The following is a 23,540-nucleotide window of genomic DNA, read 5'->3' on the forward strand; positions in this document are numbered from 1 at the left end:
ATAGTGAATGTCAACTTTCTGGAGATACGGAGTGTCTTAAGTATCAAATGAAAACTATGGACCCTATTTTCAGGGGAAAAAAAATTCAGGTTTGCACACAAAACATTTCTTGTATATAATTTCAAAGGGACTGTGGACACCTAGAAGTCCATGTAGAAACCCTGAGTTAAGGGTCCATTGCTTCTGGCAGTAGATGGAAATTCAGTCAATAACTGTCTATTCAGTTTTCTCCTCCATGAAGATAAGCTATAGTTTCAGCAAGAACCGTCAATTCTGGGGGCGCCTGGGTGGCTCAGTCGTTAAGTGTCTGCCTTTGGCTCTGGTCATGATCCCAGGATCCTGGGATCAAGACCCACATCAGGCTCCCTGGTCAGCGGGAAGTTCGTTTCTTCCTCTGCCGCTACCCCTGCTTGTGTTCCCTCTCTCGTTGTGTCTCTCTCTTCAAATAAGTAAATAAAATCTTTAAAAAAAAAAAAAAAAAGAACTGTCGATTCTGGCATATGTGCACTTAAGATGTACACTAGAGGCATGTCACGACAACAATTAGTTTTAACTACTGATAAGTTAAATACTACAAATTCTCTATGTAGTCACTGAAGTGGTCCCAGATTAAACTGTTCCAAAGTGTTTTATTTTTTATTTATTTATTTTTTAAAAGATTTTATTTATTTATTTGACAGACAGAGACCACAAGTAGGCAGAGAGGCAGGCAGAGAGAGAGGAGGAAGCAGGCTCCCTGCTGAGCAGAGAGCCCGATATGGGGCTCGATCCCAGGACCCTGGGATCATGACCTGAGCCGAAGGCAGAGGCTTTAACCCACTGAGCCACCCAGGTGCCCCCAAAGTGTTTTAAAAAATAAACATGTGAAGACATTTTAAACTCTTTCAGTACAGGGGCATAGTTATGATCACAAAGCCCACTAGTGCTCAACAACTCTCAAGAAATTGGTAGCTTGCATTTGTACTGATAATTCTACTTGCAGTCAATATGTGTTTTCCATCATATTGAAAGGGTGTCTTATAACTTTACTAAGTTAACTATGAATAAGAAAAAGTATTTAACCTTAACAAAGAGCCACCCTTTGAATGTGACATAAAAATCTAAGCTGTCAGCTAAGAACTCTATGGGGCTCTGGTCAACAGGAACTTACACTCTGAGGCAATAATATCTACATGTATCACCCAAAATAGAAAATAATTTAAAATATATTTGTGAGATGCTAGAGAAATAAATGATCCATTCCACTAACATTTATTAAGCACCTTCTAATTGCTCTCCAGGAGAAAGAAACTCCCATCATAAAATTAACATAAAAGATAGCTATCAGACAATTTCCCTAAGGAATAAGTCTGACTGTAAACACACACGTACCATTTAGAGAGTCAGAAAGAGAAACAGATCGTTATGGTGCTGAGGGTAAACATGTGACTGCCCTTTACTCTGATTCTCTGGCAAAGACTTTGAGAAGTGGGCTTGTGATGCAGAGCTGTGAGGCTCCAGGAAACTGCACCTACTGTTAGCTAGCATCTAGGGAAAAACTGCAGCATTATTTAAGGTGCCCACATTTTATCTAGAGATTATAAATAGCAGCACCTCAGTAGCTTAAAGTTCTAGGTCCCGTTCTATCAGCGCCCCTTAGCGGACAAGTCCGGAAAGGGCCTCTGGGGTGTAATTGTGTCAGAAGACAAGAGGGTGAACGCTGTGTGGACTCACCAATTGGCCTCTTTGATGGTAACCATGATGCCACCTTGAGTGGCGGCTCTAAACTGACACAGAGAATGAAGAGAGGACGCAGTTTTGTCCAATCCTGCAAATCCTTTCAGGCTGGCAATTGCCTTCTTCCTCTCTAGCTTCCCCAGAATCCATAATAAGATCTCTTGGCAAAGTGACCTGGCAGAAAAAGCAGTTATAAATGAGCTTGTCATCTTACTCTACACATCTAACAAGCTAACATAAAAAAAGAAAGGAAGACTGTCAGGTTCCACGGCATTCTAAATGCTGGCACAACCACCTAGTACTACTGAAGTGTAGGACTGGAAACTACGCTTCCTGTGAATTTCAGAACATATCTAATATCCTGAAGTTCAGTGAGTGACTGGCTAATCTTTGGCTCTAGAAGTAACCCTGATAAGACACAGAAGCCCCACACGGTTTTAAGAAATAATAATTTCAAGTGTACCACTGCCTTTGGATCAGGCACTGTGAAAGAAAGTTTACACTGATAAAACCATCTACCAATGGGACCAAGAGCTGGTGACCAAGAAACACCACGCCAACAAATTCTGGCTGATTCCTCACCCCCTTTTATCTGTGCTAGTCAACTAGGATCAGGATGGAATAAAGGCTTGCTTCTTCCTTCTCAGTCTCTAAGGAGGACATGATAGTGCTGTGAGGATTTGGGTTTTGGAACTTTAAGTTATTATATGGACAGTTCTTTGAAGCCAAATTCACATATTTCTAGTCTCTGTCTTCTTCTGTGTTCTCTCTTGTCACTGCTCCTGTAGCTGTGGGCTGCAAGGATGTGCTGACCAAAAGTTAAGAGTCCAAGGTAGATGGGAGCTTTCCTTCACCAATGATGGTAGCTGTCTACTGAGTTTACGCTTTTCCAGGGACAGTGCTAAACTTAACTCTATCATCTGTCTTCATAATAACCCTATGAAGAAGGTACTATTATTGTATATCTGGTCACATGTGGGGGATTTCCAAACACTAAAAATCAGAATTCTCTAGGACTTAAAAAAGGATATAAACCTTTATAAGGAAGAAGAAACAACATAAATATCTGTGAAAACAGAGGCTGACACAAAATGAAGCCTACTTAAATTCCAGTACAAAAGATTATTTTCTGGATGATTAAGAAATAAATCCCTTCATTCCAAACAACACTGAGCAGTACTCACACCAAATCCAAGTCTAAATTACAGAGTGCCACATTCAGATCCAGATTTCCCCCGCTTGATTTCTCACTCCCCACAAGGTTGTTATGATCCATTCTCCATTTCCTCCTTCCTAGACATGTAATTCCGGTATTTCTCACTGATCAAACAGGGGCATGTTTACACATGTAAACAGGGATTTTGTCTCTGAAGTCTAGGACAGAGGCTGAGGAAAGCCATTCTAAAAATTACATCCAATCCCTTGAAATCTGAAAAGCTCTCCTTCTTTTGCAGATGAGCCGAGTAAGAGGATCCCTAAACGTTTTGATTTTGAAAGAAACAAAATTACAAAGCGGGATTAAGTTTTATATTCAAAATAAGAATAAGAACAACATACAATAAAGATTTCACTATAAGACTCTCTGTGGGTTTTTTGCTTTTGTTTTTGTTTTTACCTTATGTGAGACACACTTTGTTTGGTGAAACAGTAGAGAGAAAAGAGCACTCCCAGGACGGGAAACAGGGACTCCATCAAAACCGTCACAGGTTCATTCCCTACCACATATACCTAGGGAAGAGAAAATGGTGAGGGGTACCATGAGTGCAAGGCCAGAGGAATGGAAATCAAATACCATACACATCCTAACAGCGAGGAGAGTCTTATCTTAAGCAACACTTTAGCCCTAAATGGAACAATTTTAGCTCTGAGGCTAAGAAAACCATTTGAGATTGGCAGACAGGCTGAGACACAGGGAGCCTGAGCTGGAGCAGCGCCCTTCCGCGTGTGCAGCCTGAAGAACTACAGGGGAAAATGCGTAAATTAACCCATCTTCTGACCCCTTCCTTTCCTGCCTTTGACTACCTTTTTATCTCTTACTAATCTGCCTATTACTCATTATACACTAATTCTCTAATTACTAAAGGCCCTGCTCTTAGGAATTAACAAGGAAATAATGCCAAATAGAAAAACTTAAAACTAGATTTGAAAAATAAAAACAAAGCTTCCTCTAGGTTTGTCACTCTTCAGATCTAACTGCCATATGGGCATGTCCTATAAGTGTTAAAGAAATTACAATGTGCACCTAGCTCTGCACTGACTTTATAGGGTTAAGCGCATAAGGACGCTGATTTTTGTTAACAGTAATTGTCCTTTCAAAAAGGACAGCACAAATGCCATCAACAACATTTATGTGACTACCCACTGAAATCCAAGCATTGTCCTAGGCATTGTAGTGAATAGAAAAATGAGTTTTAAGAGCTGTTCTCTCTAAATTGCTTGTGATCTACCAAGAAGAATAAAACAAGTAAACCAATTATAATAATAATGCTTGAAAGCAGGCAATTTAAAGAGTTAAGAGCAAAATTCTATTTTTTCAATATTCTTTCTGTAAATAAGGGATTCTTTAAGTTTCCCTTTCCTCATCCTTTAAAATAGGGCTAACATTGGGACGCCTGGGTGGCTGTCAATTAAGCATCTGCCTTGGGCTCAGGTCATGATCCCAGAATCCTGGGACCCAGTTCCACATCAGGCTCCTTGCTCAGCAGGAAGCCTGCTTCTCCCTCTGCCACCACTTCCCCTGTTTGTGATCTCTCTCTCTCTGCCCCTCCCTAAAATACATAAATAAAAATAAAATCTTTTAAAACAAGAATTAATCACTGTCAGTTCCTCATCTTTCTCCTTCCATCATTATCTGTGTCTACACTATCAGATTTTAGTTATTAATTAAATTGTGCTTAATTGAAGTAGAAATCAATGCCATTTATTTTTTTATCAAAGTGGTTTATGGAATACTAAAGGTCATGGAGGCACAAGCTGGAAAACTCTCTGTGCTTTTCCAGGGAACCCTGTCCCTTTAAATCAACCCTAATTTCTCATACTCTTTAAGCCTCCCAGCTCTTCTGTGGAGCCTGATAACCAAGGAGCCAGTTTCCTGTGCATGATCTAATCTCCATAAGCCCAGCTAAATGAGGTGCATTGTATGGCAGTGTTCACAAGTAATATGCAGGCCTAATTATGATATCACCAATTACAAGTGGTAAAAAAAAGAGATTCACCCAGATAACGTAAGGGCCTATTGTTTGGTGTTGTAGTCTGTGTTCCCAGAAGTAATCCCTCTGGAGCCATCCTTCCTTAGCAGCATCTTTTGTACAGAAAAACAAAAACCAAATGGAGTTAAATCTCCATTATTTACTGGCTTGACTCGGTCAAAGCACCTCAATTTTTTTTTTTTAAGATTTTATTTATTTATTCGATAGAGAGACCAGCAGGGAGCCCACTTCTCCAGCTTCTTCTGCCTGCTGCTCCACCTGCTTGTGCTCTTTCCCTATCAACTAGATAAATAAAATCTTTTAAAAATAAGTAAATAAATAAACTTCCTTGATGGGAGGACATTAATTTTTCAAAAGTTTTGGATGGGCCATCTGAAAGTTCTACCTTTTCCACAGGCCTACTATTTATTTGACTGTTTCAAAGGTTCACCCACTCATTCACTGATTCAAGTATTTAGTAAGCCTGTGGCCACCACTAATGACTTGTCTCCTCTAAATTCTAATAGCACTTTAGGGCTCATAACATAAACTATAAGTACACAGTTCTCTCTCCCCTCTTGAACTAGCCCCTCTCTTTCTCTATCAGGATGGATGATTTTTTTTTTAAGATTTTATTTATTTATTTGAGAGAGAGAGAGAGACAGAGTGAGACAGAATGAGGGGGGAGGTCAGAGAGAGAAGCAGACTCCCAGTGGAGCCGGGAGCTTGGTGCAGGACTCGATCCCAGGACTCCAGGATCATGACCTGAGTGGAAGGCAGTCGCTTAACCAACTGAGCCACCCAAGCGCCCCAGGATGGATGATTAAACTGTGTTACCTGAACGTCTGGTGACTAAGCAGTTGTTACAGAAGTATACAATTTAAAGGAACCCCACTGCTAACTGTTTTCACAAAGTCAACAATAACTACCACTTATTGCAATGTCTACTCAAGAATAAACTGGGTTATTCAGCCAAACATTTAATATACAATCGATTCTCACAAGTCCTGAGGGTTAAGCATTTTTATGCCCATTCTAAAAATGCGGAAAACAGGCTGAGAGAAGCGAAGTTAGTTGAGCCAAGGTACTTTTAGTAAGTAGCAGAGCCAGGGTGAACCCAGATCTGCCTGACATAAAATCCATGCACAGTCCATAGGAACAAGATGGAGAGCAGATGAGGAGGAAGGGAAAATGGGGATGGATCGCTTAATGGGTATGGTGTTTCCATTTGGGGTGATGAACAAGTCCTGGAACTAGACAGTGATAATAACTATGTGAATAAGAATGGACTAAATGCCAGAGAATTGTATACTTGAAAATGGCTAAAATGGTAAACTTTATGTCATGTGTATTTCACAATTTTAAAAAGAATAAAGCAAGTACTCCATGGCCTCCCAGTACGCACTTCCCCATGTGCATGTTTTCATTGCTTCAGTCCCTAACCCATATCAACTTCATCCCAGCCATCTTCCCTCAGAATCAGTAGGCCCCAGCTTGTTGGGCTGTTTATAACTCTAGTCCTGCTACTTCTGCAAAGTAGGGCGAGAGTTCCTGAGTGGCACCATGGACAGCAGCTTCTGTACCACCTCTCCTTCCTCCTACTGAGACTCTTACGGATCATACAGCCCCCTTGTACCAAGCCTTCCAGTAGATCTCCAGGGCCATACTGTGGCCAGGCCCTTCCAAGGACAGTGCCCTCCTGCCAATCTCTTGCCTGGCACTCAACTCACATACGGGTTAACAGTTTGGTGTGCACCTCACATCCAACATTAGCCTCTATATAAACATCCAAAATGGAATCTGGTCACTTCCCACTTCCTGTGGACTCCCCAGATCACCGACTTATACCTGGAGTTCAGTGACCCATAAAGGGACACAGGAGGCTCCAATGATTCAGCCAGTGTTGCACTGTGATCTCTTGTTGACTGCTCTGACAATGACCAAATGCTCTAGGGAAAAAAACAAACAAACAAACAAACAAAAAAAACCAGTTCTTCCAATGAAGTCCTACTATATATGGAAGAAACTGTTGGGACCAGTTCCTCCCAGCCTCCTCCACACTAGGCTGGTGACAGTACCCACTGAGGAAACAGTGAAGGCCCAACAGTAAGCTGTTCCTGCCCCACAGTGGAGAGGGTCCTACAACCCTGCATCCACACCCTAACAGTAGGGTGTTGTGGAATTTCCTTGGACCGTGCTTACTGTAGTCTCCTCCTAGCTGCGGTTCTTTCCTGCTCACCAAGAGGCAAAGTGGGATGGGAGTTCCAGTTCTGAAACACAATCCCTGCTTTATGTATTATTTTGACCTATGGAAATTCCCTTTTCTCAGCAGTATAAGAACTGGGTATGTTTCATGTAGGGTTGCTTATAATACTTCTACTGACCAGTTACAGGAATTAACACATATCAACTGACTTCTCTGAGTCTCAGTTTCCTTACCTAGAAAACGAGGAGGTTAGATTAATCGAGCTTTGGTATCTAATCTACCATCCTCTGACTTGAGTGCAAATTTGCTCTCTTCTTCTGTATCCTTCTGGTACCTCAGCAATTAAGAGGTAAAACTAGTTGTAAAACATGAACCAATCCTCCACCATCCCCCAAACTTTTAAGCACTGAAATGTGACCAAGTTGTACAAATTTCTAACCCTCCCCACATGCTTTCCCTTCTATCAGTTCTGAAGTTAGTACTTTAAAGATGAAATCCTGTTTACTTTAAAGGTTTTCTTGTTACTTGAGGTATCTGTAGGGACTAGGGATCACCAAAGAAAATACCAAGAGGGGACGCCTGGGTGGCTCAGTTGGTTAAGCAGCTGCCTTCGGCTCAGGTCATGATCCCAGCGTCCTGGGATCGAGTCCCGCATCGGGCTCCTTGCTGGGCAGGGAGCCTGCTTCTCCCTCTGACTCTGCCTGCCACTCTGTCTCCCTGTGCTCTCTCGCTCTCTCTCTCTCTGACAAATAAATCAATAAAAAAAAAAAAAAAAAAAAAAAAAAAAAAAAAAAGAAAATACCAAGAGGTGGGAAAGTTGAAGCAGGGAAGGTAGGGACCGGCTCTCAAGGTATGTTTTCAATTCTTTGGTGTGAAAAAGCCTCTCTGAGAGTAAGTGAAATGGTGCTTTGAAGAAAAGATGAAGCTTCATGTCTACCCATCGCTTTACTGGTATAAATACGTAGGATATGGTTGATGGACAAAATAAGAGGAGAGTATGGATCTATAAAAATCATAATGGCTCAGAACAGATCACATGAGAAAACAAATGGGTACCAATGACCCCACTGGCAGTTTGGGGACTTCCACAGTCCTTTCCGAGCGCATCTTGGCTTTCTATCACAGATCCAGCCATGAGAAGAGGTGTCTGCGGTTAGGCCTTACAACCCTTCATCGGAGCTTAGAGACTACTCTTAACAAGTAATAGAGCATGTTTCTAGGTACTCTTAACAAGAGATCACACACTACCTGTAACTGCTTGACTGGGAGTTCCCTGAAAGCAGTGACTGACTTTTAATGATTTCTGTGTTTGTAAACCTAGCAGAGTATCTGCCATTCTGTATGTACTTCACAAAAAATTTTTTGGTGACTGATTAACTGAATCAAAGAACGAATGAATAAAGTACACTGAATGCTTTTTATTTTCTCAAAAGTTCTGTTTTTGTGGGGAAATTACAAAGCCCTCTGTGTTTTCTCTTCTTCTTTTTTCTTTCTTTTTTAAGCTGTAGCTAGAAGCTATTCAATCAATGTTAATTAACTGAAGCATCACAGAACTTCAGCCATGGAAGGGGGAGTAGACTGAACAAAAGGAGGTTTGCTTTTATTGTACTGGCTTATTCAACACCTATCTTCAATATCTGAAAGACTGAATTTCTCTGGAAGGACTAACTAGAAATTTAAATTAAAAAGGAAAGGAAAAACCCAGAGTCCAAATGGTCAGAAGTATTAAGAATAAACATGTGTTTCTGATTCAAAGCAAAACCAAACAGAAAGCAGCCCTCACATACCCCCCCCCTTCTCATTTACTAGACTTCCATTACATGGTTAAGTACATCCCTCTGGGACCACTGTAGGGCTAAAAGAGAACCAGGAAGTCAGGAGACAGGAAACAGGTATGAATTTTGTTTCTGACACCTACATGATTGCCCCAAATCACGATTAAGTGAGTGAACATGGGTAAGATGTTTAAACCCCTCTAGGATTCAGTGTCCTCATTTATAATGTAAGTGCTAAGCTTTTGGCTTAAAGACCAGCTAAGATAATTCATGTTAAAATATTTTGTAAAACATACAGCCCTGTGCAAATGTTACACTTATCCCTAAATACCTGCTGATATGGCTGTAAATGGAACTGTCTCCTTAATTTATGGCCTTATCTTTTATGGGGATGTAGACGTGTGGAAATACAAACATGAATCAAGCTGACTGAATCCTAACACTGAAATTCAGTACAGGCTGGAACTTGATTGTACGCCTGTTAAAGATTAAACTAGTCAAATGCTGCCTTCTAAAATATCACAGTGATCCTTTTGATAGTCATGTTCCAGAACTTCTAATGCACTTACTGAGTTTAATTAAGACTTGTGAGAAGGAAAAGGACAAGGCAAGTTACCTAATATAGTATTTTGCACCGTGCATGCTTTCAGGGTGTATTACATAAAATAATCTTTTTAAAAAAGCGTTTCCTTGAACCAAAAGAGAACTGACAGTTTTCTGAGCCAAATTATTTGCTAAAGTATACAATGAACCTTCCACAAGTTACCTTGTTTCATCCCTACAACTCAAGCGTTAAATAAGTCACCTGAAGTCACATGGATCGTCACCCTTGAGCCAGATTCCAACCTAGGTCTATTGGACTCAAAAGGCCAGGTGCTTTTCACTATACTATACCACAGAATCTGAATGTACCATCTAACACCTGACTCTTCCACAGCTTTGAAGGATATTTAAAAAAAAAAAAAATTATTTTAGTCAGGGGAGGCAGTGGGAGAGAGAGAAAATCTCAAGCCAACACCTCGCTGAGTGTGGAGCCCAACATGGGACACAACCTCACAACCTTGACATCATGACCTGAGCCAAAATCGAGAGTTGAATGCTTGCGACTGAGCCATCCAGGAACCCCAAGGATACTTCTTTTGGTCCTCTGCATGTTATTCAAGGTTACAGTTCAATTAGAGTTGGAAACATCCAGAAAGAATGACTACATTTAGGGAACAAACTAACTTTTTACTGGGAGAAGAACTAACTTTTTACTGCAAAGCCTTTTGTAGTTCTTCTTAAAGGTGTACCACGTACAAATACTATCTTTTCTCAACACAGTGAAAGAGAAGAGACAAAAGGATTGGTTCCTGGACCAGATCTGGCACTCACTAGTATGATTTAGGACAAGTCACTTCACACTCTTCTGGATTTTGCTTCCTTTTACTGTAAAATGAGGGATTAATTTGTCAAACCCAAAGAATATACCACACCAAGAGTGAAACCTAATGTAAACTATGGACTTTGGACGATACTGGTGTGTCAGTGTTAAGGGTCCTCAACTGTAACACATGTCCCACTCTGATAGGAAAGGTTACCCGTGGGAGAGGCAGTGCACATGTTGGGGGCAGGAGATACATGGCCCTCTGCTCAACTTTTCTGTGCACATAAAACTGCTCTAAAAAACCATCTATTCAAAAATCAAAAAAATAAATTATTTCTATATTTCCTTCTAGCTCCAAGAGTCTTTTATTACATTTTACTCTATAAAAACAATTAAAAATTAAGAAAGAGGAGTCAATTGGCCAGTCTGAGAAAGTAACTTTAATTAGAAATTTGTTAAGATTAAATGGAAAAAAAAAAGACTTATATAATTAAAGTCAGGATTCCCTGAATCTGGAAACAGAGAGATAAAAGGGAAATAAGAATGAAATATATAAACTAATTAAGTACCTTCTAGCCTTTCCTACCCTAAAATTTCTTCTGCCTTTAGGGAGTCTCGGCAAGTACCGTGAGGAATACTAAAAGGAAACATCGCCTGTACCCTCCCAGTCCCACCTGGTATCAGATTCTGGCTGGTTCTCTTAAGAGCAAGAAAATGTCCAAATTGTAAAGAATTTTTACAATTCTCTTATCCCTCCCTACCCAGAACCAATTTCTACGAAGCCTAGGTCTCTCTTTACCTCTGTAGGCAAGGAAAAACCATTTATTCCTCTTGTACCAGAGAGGACAAAAAAAAGGTTAAGTATTCTAGGGATAGGACCCCATTCAGAGTCAAAAGGAAAAAGAATAGGAAGCCATTGGACTAAAAGTTATTTGAGCTACAAATCCCCTTCTCAGCTTAAGTAATTTTACCAGATATAAGGTACACACATAGAAATCATGAGAATTATTTATGCAGAAGTACAAGTGGCTATGCCAAATTTTCAGTTCAATTCAGTGAGCATCTATGTGCACACCTGTATTGTTGAGAACTTTCCACCTGGCCACCCAGAACCACACTGCTCCATTCTGTGCTGTATGTAAAGGATGTAAGCATAAAAAGACCTTCTCTTGGGTCAACCGGGTGGCTCAGTCAGTTAAGCATCTGTCTTGGGTTCAGGTCATGATCCCAGGGTCCTGGAATCAAGTCCCAAATCAGGCTCCTTACTCAGCAGGGAGCCAGCTTCTCCCTCTCCCTCTGCAGCTCCCCCTGCTTGTGCTGTTGGGCTCTCTTTCTCTGTCAGGTAAAGAAATAAAATCTTTTTTTTAAAGATTTTATTTATTTATTTGACAGAGAGAGAGATCACAAGTAGGCAGAGAGGCAGGCAGAGAGAGAGGGGTAAGCAGGCTCCCGGCTGAGCAAAGATCCTGATTCGAGGCTCGATCCCAGGACCCTGAGATCATGACCTGAACTGAAGGCAGAGGCTTAACCCACTGAGCCACCCAGGTGTCCCTGACGGTTTATTTCTTTAAATACGAAAATGTATTTATATTTTACCTCCTTCAGAAGAAATCTTTTTAAAATGATTATGTACAATCCTTGCCTTCTTAAACAAAGTATACTGAACACACCAGTCCCAACATACTTTGTTTTTCAAATTATTACACCCTTTTAGGGTACTTCTGTCTCCTTTCTTGTTCCTCTCTGCTGGCGGTCTCCTGTCAGTAAGACTTAGGTAGTTTAACTTGCTTCCTTTTTTAAAAAAAAATATATATTTTATTTATTCATTTACTTACTAAACTTTTTTTTTTAAGATTTTTTATTTATTTGAGTGGGGGGAGGGGCAGAAGAAAAGGGAGAAGCAGACTCCCCATTGAGCAGGGAGCCATACTAGGGGCTAGATCTCAGGACCATGGGGCCATGACCTGAGCCAAAAGCAGATGGTTAACCAACTAAGCCACCCAGGTGCCCCAAGATTTTAAGTAATCTTTACAACCCAACATGGGGCTCAAATTCACAACTCTGTGATCAAGGGTTTCATGCTCTTCCACCTGAGCCAGCAGGGCACCCCGAACTAACTTCTAATCTGTTACTTCTAATTCCACTACGGTCTTAAACAGAAAACCAATCTGATCTGGATTGTGTATAAAGTAAAGAGGAAACTGGCTCTGAGGAATTAAGGGGCTCTGCAGTTAGGTGCTGAGATGGCAGCCAGATAGGCGCTAACACGATACAGGTAACACAGGACATCCAACTGGAAACGTCAAATGAGGTTCCAAGACAAAAAGGACTGAAAACTCCAACATGAGATACCAGACTAAGACAAGAGTAGGACTATAAAAACTTCCCATTCAGAAAGAGGGTATGGCGATTCACAGACTTGTAGCCCTGGGGCTAATAATACATTATATGTTAATAAAAAAGAAAGAAAGAAAGAAAGAAAGAGGGTAGAAAAGTATCAAACATGTGGAGACAGAGGAGATTGATGAGTAAGGTTTCTTTGGGGAGAGCTGTTGGTGAGGGTGAATCCCATCCCCCAACCCACCAATGAGAAGAAAGACACCCCAATTTAAAAATGGGCAAGAGATCTTTTTTTTTTTTTAAATCTTTTTTTTTTTTTTTAAGATTTTATTTATTTATTTATTTGACACAGAGAGAGAGAGAACACAGGCAGGGGGAAAGGCAGAGGGAGAAGCAGGCTTCCTGCTGAGCAGAGAGCCCGATGCGGGGCTCGATCCCACGACCCTGGGATCATGACCTGAGCCCAAGGCAGACGCTTAACCAGCTGAGCCACCCAGGTGCCCCTGGGCAAGAGATCTTAATAGAAATTTTTCTAAGGAAGACATGCAAATGGCCAGTAAGCACAAAACAGGCTTTTTAACATCATTATCCATTGGGGAAATGTGAGTCAAAACCACAATAAGATACTGCTTCGCGCCCACCAGCAAGGCCATCATAATGGAGAAAAAGGGGGCAGAGATGGAGGAGGGGGAGTTGGAAGAGGGAGACAAGTGGTCTGGTAGTGGTAATGTTGGGCAGAGAGGATAAACTGGAATTTTCATCCTCTGCTGGCAGGAATGTAAAATTGTGCTGCCACTCTGGAAAACAATCTGACAGAACCTCCAAAAGTTGAACAGAGTGCTACCATATGATCCAGCAATTTCACTCCCAGCTTCACTCTCCCACTCAAGAGAAACAAAAACATATGTCCACACAAAAACCTGTACATGAAGGTCTATAGCAGCATTGTTCACAAGAGACAAAATGTGGAAACAACACAAATTTCCATCAACTGACAAAATGTGGTAGAATCCTACTTGGCATTAAAAGGAATGAAGTGCTGCTGCTTCATGTAACAACATGATGAATCTTTAAAAAAATCCTGCTGGTAAAAAGTCAACTACAAAAGACCACATGTTGTGTGAGTCCATTTACATCGAGAATAGGCAAATCTATAGAGACAGAAAGTAGATTTTAGTAGTTGCCTATAGCTAGGGGCAAAGTTGGGAGAATGGAGAGTGACAGCTAATGGGTATGGGGTCCTTTTAGGAGGTCAGTAATATTCTAAGATCAGATTTGTAATAATGGTTACATAACCCTGTGAGTATACTAAAAGCATTGAGTTGGACACTTCAAATGCATGAATGGTGTAGTATATGAATTATATCCCAATAAATCTGCTAAGAAGAAAAGAAGAGAAAAAGAAAACCAGAGCTGGAAATGTTCCCAAATGTTTCTCTAAAATTAAACACCCTCTTGTACCCTCCCACTACCCAGTGTGTTGCTGGATCAATTCAACTATCCCAGATGTTTTCCTTATTTCCTGCCTTTGAGCTGTGCTCTATAATTTAGTATTAGCAGAAAGTTAATAAAGACAACACATCCTTTGTTGCTAAACTTTAGACAGTGTTTACCATTTTCTTCCAACATACACATTTCCTCTGTTTTCCCATTGCAGCTGAGCTGCCAAAACCTTGTAGGGAGAATAATTACCCTTCTGCACCCCTTCCTGCTTTCCTAACAGTCCCAATCTTTTGTGCATAATCAAGTGTTTATAGCAAACTAATGTTTTGCTTGCCTCTCCAGGAGGTTTTAAATTCACCAAACTGTTCACCAAATTAGGAGGGGTTTTTTCCCCTCCCCCCCTTTTTTGGGCAAGAATAGGAACAATGGCAGGATTCACTATTTCTGGATCTCCATTTTTTAGAGGCTAATTCACTTGCCAGAAAGAAGTTGTTTTGCTTTCTTTTTCCTTGAAAAGCAAAAGCAATTTTTTTTTTAAATTTCCCAGAAATACCATGCAGGTTTTTTACCAAAGTTTAGTCAAAATTAGTTCTACCCTCGATACCACTTTCAAGTCTTTCTGACATTCCACACCCAACCATTTAACAATTTTTCATCCTGATATTCCTTAGATGGTATGTGACTGAAGACAACTTTTCTGAAAGTTAGCTGGGCCTTGTTCTCCGATTCAGAACATTTGCCTTCTAGACTGTTCTATATAATTTCTTCTTTCTGTAATATAAATGTCCTTGTCTACGCATATGTAGAATAGGATATAAAAACGTTCTTTTCGTAAGTCTCTAAATAAGGCATTTAAAAAAAAACAAAACTAGCATTATATTCATTAAGTCACTGTGTCATGTTTTATCTATAAGCTATTTAATTCTATATTTGTATGCCAGGTCAACCCTCTTAAGGGTATTCTCTCTCTTTTTTTTAACAGCGAAATTAAATGAAAGGGTAGCAAACATCTTACTTTAGTAAAAAGCTGAGTGTTGAAGAGATTGAGTTTTGAATTTTTCAGCATGCATTTTATATCTACAAATTATCACTATTATTTTTTTTAAAGATTTTATTTATTTATTTGACAGACAGAGAGATCACAAGTAGGCAGAGAGGCAGACAGAGAGGGAAGGGGAAGCAGGCTCCCCACCGAGCAGAGAGCCCGATGCGGGACTTGATCCCAGGACCCTGAGATCATGACCTGAGCTGAAGGCAGAGGCTTAACCCACTGAGCCACCCAGGCACCCAAATTATCACTATCATACACAAAGTTTAAAACAAAAGAAAAGCATCGGCCTTCTTACCTGAAAGAATATAACTTAAGATTTACTCTATACCCTCAGATGCTGCTAGAGAGAATATAAAATGGTGCAGCCCCTTTGGCAGTTCTTCAAATGGTTAAATACAGACTGACTATGAGATCTAGCAATTCTACTCAGGTTAAACAGAGTTACTGTAAGATCTAGCAACATACCCAAGAGAAATAAAAACATGTTACACAAAGACGCCTACACAAATGTCCGTGGCAGCTTTAATCACAATAGCCAAAATGTAGAAACAACCCAAACATGCATGAGAGGATGAATGAATTACAAAATACTGTCTATACCTACAACAGGATACTATTCAGCAATAAAAAAGAATGAAGTCTTGGGGCACTTGGATGGCTCTGTCAGTACAGCATGCAACTCTTGATCTAAGGGTTGTGAGTTCAAACCCCTTGTTGGGTGTAGAGATTACTTAAAAATAAAAGATAAATAAAAAATGAAGTCTTGGTTCATACTACAATATAAACCTAAAAAACATCATCCTAAGTAAAAGAGGACAATCACAAAAGACTACATATTATACAATTCCATGTATATGCAATGTCCAGAATAGGCAAATCTAGAGAAAGAGAAAGTAGATTAATGGCTGCCTGGGGCTAGAGGGGTGAGAGGGCGGGAGAGTGGAGGGAAGGGTGGTGGAGGGCTTTGGGAGTAGTGTGAGGTTTGTTTTTGGGTAATGAAGCATCCTAAAATCCGTTGTGATGATGGCTGCACAAACCTGTGAATATAATAAAACTCCACTGATTTGCATACTTTCTTATATTTTTTCATTTTTCAAAAGATTTATTTATTTACTGAAAGAGAGAGTGTGGGATGGGGGGAAGGGAGAGGGAGAGAGATCTCAAGCAGGCTCCCCCACTGAGCACAGAGCCTGATGCAGGGCTCAATCTCATGACCCTGAGACCATGACTGAGACAGAATCAAGAGTCAGACACTTAATCGACTGAGCCACCCAGGTGCCCCGATTTGCACACTTCAAATGGGTGAACTGTAAAGTATGTGAATTATGTCTTATAAAGCTATTTTATTTTTATTTTTTTATTTAACTTTTAGTTGGTTAACTAACGTACAGTGCAATATTGGTTTCTGGAGTAGAATTCAGTGCTTCATCACTTAGATACAACAACCAGTGCTCATCACAAGTGCCCTCTTTAATATCCATCGCCCATCTAGCCCATCTCCTACCTATCTCCTTCCATCAACCCTCAGTTTGTTCTCTAACGTTAAGAGTCTCTTATGGTGGGGCGCCTGGGTGGCTCAGTGGGTTAAAGCCTCTGCCTTCGGCTCAGGTCATGATCCCAGCGTCCTGGGATCAAGCCCCGCATCGGGCTCTCTGCTCAGAACGGAGCCTGCTTCCCACCCCCCTCTCTGCCTGCCTCTCTGCCTACTTGTGATCTCTGTCAAATAAATAAATAAATAAAATCTTTAAAAAAAAAAAAAAAGAGAGTCTCTTATGGTTAGAGACTCTTAATCATAGGAAACAAACTGAGGGTGGCTGGATGGGAGGGGATGCGGGGTTGCGGTAACTGGGTGAGAGACATTAAGGAAGGCACATGATGTAATGAGCACTGGGTGTTAAGTAAGACTGATGAATCACTGACCTCTACCTCTGAAACCAATAATCATTATATGTTAAATAATTGAATTTAAACTAAAAAAAAAAAAAGAAAGAAAAAAATTTAAAAATTTTTAAAAGTACAAAAAAAAAAGTCTCTTATGGTTTGTTTCCCTCTCTCCTTTTTTGTTTTCTCCCCTCCCATATGTTCATTTGTTTTTTCTTAAATTACACATATGAATGAGATCATATGATATTTGTCTTTCTCTTATTTCACTTAGCATAATACCCTCTAGCTCCATCCACATGGTTGTAAATGGCAAGATTTCATTCTTGTTGATGGCTGAGTAATATTTCATTATATATACATACCACATCTTCTTTGTCTATTCATCAGTCGATGGACATCTAAAGCTATTTTAAAAAAAGAAAGATTTACTCTATAGTCAAAGGTCCATCAACTAATGAACAAATAAACAAAATGTGGTATATTCATACAATGGAATATTACTTAGCAATTAAAAGGGACAAAATAGTGATATATGAAACAATCTGGATAAACCTTAGAAACATCATGCAAAGAGAGGGGCAGGCGCCTGGCTGGCTCAGTTGGTAGAGCATGTGACTCTTGATCCCAGGGTTGTGAGTTCAAGCCCCATTTTGGGCATAGAGATTACTTAAAACAAAAGAACAAATAAACAAACGAGCACCACTATGCTAAGAGAGAAACTAGCCACAAAAGATCACATGTTACATGGTTCCCTCCCATGAAAACAGCCACAAAAGGCAAATCCACAGAGGTAGAGAGCAGATTAAGGCTTGCCTAGGACTGAAGGTAGGAACAAGGAATGACTATAAATAGGCACAGGAATCATTTTGGGGTAATGGAAATGTTCTAAAATTATATTGTGGTGACAGTTTAACTCTGTAAACTTACTAAAAATCATTATACACTTAAAACACTATTTTATGGTCTATAAAGTATATCTTGATAGAACTGTTTTATAATAAAAGGTTATTGTAAAAAAATTCTGAAGAGGCAAACACCCTAATTTTTTTTTTAAGATTTTATTTATTTATTTGACAGACAGAGTTCACAAGTAGGCAGAGAGGCAGGCAGAGAGAGAAATGGGGAAGCAGCCTCCCTGTTGAGCAGAGAGCCCGATGCGGGGCTCGATCCCAGGACCCTGAGATCATGATCTTAGCCGAAGGCAGAGGCCCAACCCCGAGCCACCCAGGCACCCCAACAACCTAATTTTTTAAAAGCACAAAATATATGATGAATAGGCAATTTATAGAAGGGAAAATTATGAATGAGCCAAGAACACAAAAAGATGTTCAACTCACTAGTAATAAGAGAACTGTTAATTAAAACCACAATGCACCTTCAGGTAGGAAGTAAGGGAAGTGTGACTGGAGTAGGCAGATCGAAGATTTCAACTGAATCGGTAATGCTTAATTTCTTAAGCTGAATGGTGGGTACCTAAGTGTTTTACCATTAATTTTTTTTGTATGTTTAAATTATTTCATAAAAAACTAAGTATTTACTCTAAAATGTTTAATTTATTGCTATAGAAATGGGAAATGTAGAATCTTTAAATTATTGATGAATAATTCACATGACATAAAATTTATTCTTAAAATGTACAACTGGCTGTTACTGTATTCACAAGGTTGTATAACTATCACCACTGTCTAATTCCACAACTATTTCCTTACCTCAAAAAGAAACCCTATACCTATTAACAGCCATTTCTAATTCCCCATCTCCAGGCCCTCGCAACAACTAGTCTCCTTTCTGTCTCTACACGTTTGCCTATTCTGAATATTCTATGTAGATGGAATCATACAAAGTGTGGTCCTTTGTTTTTGGCTTCTCTTAAAGTTTAAAAATTGTTATTTTTAAATGTTTGTGTTGTGGCATGTGTCCATACTTCATTCCTTTTTAGGGCTAAAAAATGTTTCACTATATGGATATATCACATTTGCTTATCCATTTATCAGCTGATAGACATTTGGGCTGTTCCCACGTTTTGGCTTTTACGAATAACACTGCGACAAACATCTGTGCACAGGTTTGTGTCTGAAAATGTTTTCATTTCTCCTGGGTATATACCTAAGAGTGGAATTCCTGGGTCATACAATACTAACTCCATGTTTAACTTTTTGAGGAACTGCCAAACTATTTTCCAGAGCAGATGTATCTTTAACATAGAATATAATTTTGAAAGGTGTTTACTACTGTGGATATTTTTAATAGTAAAATACTATTATAAATTTATTGAAATAAACTTTAAAGAATATTCACCCCAGCTCTATCTGGCCCTCACACAATGGATTTCATTTTTTGTCTCAAAATATGTGTTTCATATGTATTTATAAACTGTAATCATAGAACGGGTGCCTTCTATGTGCCTTCAGTGTGGGATCGAGCCCCACAGTGGGCTCCCCACTCCACGGGAAGCCTGCTTCTCCCTCTTCCACTCCCCCTGCTTGTGTTCCCTCACTCAATGTGTGTGTGTGTCTCTCTCTGCCAAATAAATAAATAAAATCTTAAAAAAAAAAAAGACTGTAATCATAGAGAGCATACCTTACTTTTTCATTTTCAGTAATATACTTAGGTAGTCATTTCCAAGATTCATCTACTCAGATGTTTTATGATGGTGATTACTATCAAAAGATACAAAGTAGTGGGGCACCTGGGTGGCTCAGTGGGTTAAAGCCTCTGCCTTTGGCTCAGGTCATGATCCCAGAGTCCTGGGATTGAGCCCCGCATCGGGCTCTCTGCTCCGCGGAGAGCCTGCTTCCTCCTCTCTCTCTGCCTGCCTCCCTGCCTACTTGTGATCTCTGTCTGTCAAATAAATAAACAAAATCTTAAAAAAAAAAAAAATACAAAGTAGATTCAATACTATCACACAGTTTGGGAAACCTAAAGCATTGTAACTGCCACTGTGTGTTTCTTCAAAAGACATGCTTTTATAAGTGGTATGAGCCAGTTAGAGAATCTAAACTGTTTAACATTCAGAGTAAATGATGAAACTGACAGTTTCAAAATGTATCAGTTTTTGTTTTTTTTTTACTAACAGCTTATAGTTTTCAAAATGAAAAAAAATATTGATCATTTGGAATTCAGGATTAGTCACTCCAATTCTTGAAGTACTGATTAAAAAGGCAAAACTATTTTAAAAGACTAAGTGTAAGTATTAGCTAAAAACATTAGTGACTCAAATTACCAACCTTAAACACATCCTCGATACATCTAGTAAGTTCTTCTTCTGACACCAAAATGATCCCCGGTACCATGTCACTCTCTGGAATCTCTAGAGAACAAAAAACAAAATTACCCAAACTCAGTGCCTGACTGAATAGGACTCATGACTTGAGAAAGATTTTACTAGATAGTTCTATAAGTAACAGCTAAAATTAGAGATTTGTCATGGTTACCAACATACAACACCAAATACAGTATTTCATGAAATCTATTATGCCAATGATTATAAACATTCATTATTGTTTTATATATCACTAAAAAAGAAAAAAACAAGTAACTTATGAAACATTGTACCTTGAAATTTTACTTGTAAATTTAATGAATAAAAAATTGGGGACTGGACTAAATGAAAATGACAGAGCCAATGGTTATGTTGAAGTGATTGGTACAAAGGAATTTATTAAACTTTTCTCTACAGATGTGATTGAAAATTTCCCTTTAAAAAGTTTTTTTGGGGGGATTTCTCTCTCTGTGTCAAATAAATAAAAATTTTTTTAAAAAAGTTTGTTTTTTTTTAATTTTATTTATTTATTTGACAGAGAGAGAGCCCAAGTAGGCAGAGAGGCAGGCAGAGTGAGAGGGGGGAAGCAGGCTTGCCGCTGAGCAGAGAGCCCGATGTGGGGCTCAATCCCAGGACCCTGGGACCATGACCTGAGCCGAAGGCAGAGGCTTTAATCCACTGAGCCACCCAGGTGCCCCTCCCTTTAAAAAGTTTTAAAACAGGGCACCTAGCTGGCTCAGTCAGTAAAGCATCAGACTCTTGATCTCAGGGTTGTGAGTTTGAGCCCCATGTTGAGTGTACAGATTACTTAAAAATCTTTTTTTTTTTAAGATGTTACTTTATTTATTTGACAGGGAGTGGAGGGGGAGGGAGCACAAGCAGCGGGAGCAGCAGAGGAAGAAGCAAACTCCCCGCTGAGCAGAGAGCTCAACATGTGGCTTGATCCCATGATCCAGGATCATGACCTGAGCCAAAGGCAGACGCTTCACAACTGAGTCACCCAAGCACCCCTAAAAATAAAATATTTTAAAAAAAAGGTTTTTACTATAATTTTTAAGAAAGTATTAAAAGAGGGGAGGTGGGTAAGGGAAAGGGTGAAAGAGTTGCCAGGGATTAAAGAATACATTTATCATGATCTGCACTGAGTAACATACAGAGTTGTTCAGTCACTATATGGCACAGCTGAAGCTAATCTAACACTGTATGTTAATTATACTGGAATGAAGACTAAAAAACTTAATAAAAAAATGTATTGAGGGACGCCTGGGTGTCTCATTCATTAGGTGTCTGCCTTCAGCTGAGGTCATGATCCCGGGGTCCTAGGATGGAGCCCCACATCGGGCTCCCTGCTCAGCGGGAAGCCTGCTTCTCCCTCTCCCACTCCCCATTTATGTTCCTTCTCTCGCTGTGTCTCTCTCTGCCAAATAAATAAAATCTTTTTTTAAAAAAAAGTATTGAGAGTTGTTTTAGATTTACTTAAACAGTTCTAATATATATCATTCCTTACATACGCTATAAAATTAGGATAAATAATAAGAAATTCTTGAAACTTCACATTAAGAGTCCAACTCTTCTGGGGCTCCTGGGTGGCTCAGTGGGTTAAAGCCTCTGCCTTTGGCTCAGGTCATGATCCCAGGGTCCTGGGATCGAGCCCCACATCAAGCCCCACATCGGGCTCTCTGCTCCGTGGGGAGCCTGCTTCCCTTCCTCTCTCTCTGCCTGCCTTTCTGTCTACTTGTAATCTCTGTCTGTCAAATAAATAAATAAAATCTTTTACAAAATAAATAAATAAAATCCTCTTAAAAAAAAAAAAGAGTCCAACTCTTCTGAAACATTTGAATCCCATTACTGATATCCATATTTTGCCAGAATATATTGCCCTTGTGCCACCAAGGGTGCGGGTGATGTGCCATTTCTTAGAAGTTCTCCACTCTACTACCGTCTTCATGATTTTTTTCCTAAGTTGCTGATGTTCATTCTATAAGTTTTAATGCTCATTTGCATTGCATGGCAATGCCATGACTCCTATCTGGCCAACAATAATTGTGAGATGCATCTTGATATCAGAGTTGTTAAAAATGTGAAAAATACTTCCAAAATTAAAGTCTTTTTATGTGAAAAGCATGTGCACTTTAGAATTTATAAAATATGGGAATTCATCATAATTGCCACAATCTTACAAATGTGATACAATATGAAAAACAAAATAAGAAAGCTTATTATTGTAGATTGTTTTTCCAGTGGCAATGATGGGGCTAACTATCTAAAACCAGCCAGACTATTATATAGTCCTTTTTGTTATCCATATACTGTTGATGCAAAATATATAGCTGGTGTTACAAATATAATCTAACACATGAAGAAATGCCTGGCAAACAGATGTCTAATAAATATTCCTAAAATGAATGAACAAGGTTCAGGACAAAAATAATTGATCCACAAATGGACTGAATCTAGGCCTCCCAAGAATAGTGCTCTTAGACCGGGACTCAAACTTGAACACGCAATTGAATTACCCAGAAGGGTCTGTTAAAACACAGACTGTTGAGACCCACACCAGCGTTTATGATTCAGTAGGTCTGGGGAGGGCCCACTTATATTTCAAATAACTAACAATGGAGTTGTATTTCTAATAAATTCCCAGGTGATGCTAATGCTGCAGGCCCTGAGACCACACTATGAGAACCACTGCCCCAGGCTAGAACACCTAATCAGACACAGACAAGAGAACAGATTAGTAATGAGGTACAGTCCCAGTACACGAGATTAGGTATATAAGAATTCCTAGACCCTAATGCTGAAGGCCAACAGAAATATTTCAGGGGTGCCCAACTGGCTCAGTCGGTGGAGCATGACTCTTGAGGTCGGGGCTGTGCGTTCAAGCTCCAGGTTGGGAGTACAGAGTACTTAAAAATAAAAATCTTTAAAAAGAAAGGAAATAACACTTTATTTTTTGAGCCATTTTTTGAAAAATATACTGATTCTAGACTAGATTTCTATAAAATATATAAAGGAAATTTAATTACTTATTCAAGTATCATGTTTAGTTTGGGCCTATCCATAGACACCAAAAAATATATATAAATAAAGTACATAAACACACACACACACACACACACAATATTTATCATGTCTGAATAATCACAAATTTTACTTTGCCAAGCTCAATTTGGTGAAGTTTTATTATGCACCAGAATTAGACTTTCTTGGGGCACCTGGGTGGCTCAGTCTGTTAAACATCCAACCCTTGACCTCAGCTCAGGTCTTGATCTCAGGGTTGTGAGTTCAAGACCCTGGACTAGGCTCCAC

At 39.5% G+C, this 23,540-nt stretch overlaps 1 protein-coding gene across 1 annotated transcript in view; it reads right to left on the reverse strand.

Moving 5' to 3' along the window:
• TANGO6 (transport and golgi organization 6 homolog) overlaps positions 1-23,540 on the reverse strand; it is a 179,845-nt gene that overhangs the window by 126,895 nt on the left and 29,410 nt on the right. Inside the window, exons 7-9 of the mRNA XM_080828218.1 lie at positions 20,197-20,279; positions 3,332-3,444; positions 1,714-1,890 (exon numbers count right to left, since the gene is read on the reverse strand). Coding sequence (XP_080684344.1) covers positions 1,714-1,890; positions 3,332-3,444; positions 20,197-20,279 — 373 coding nt within the window. The remainder of the gene's footprint in view (positions 1-1,713; positions 1,891-3,331; positions 3,445-20,196; positions 20,280-23,540) is intronic.

The sequence above is a fragment of the Martes martes genome, assembly GCF_963455335.1.
Source record: "Martes martes genome assembly, chromosome: 17".
Lineage (NCBI taxonomy): Eukaryota > Metazoa > Chordata > Mammalia > Carnivora > Mustelidae > Martes > Martes martes.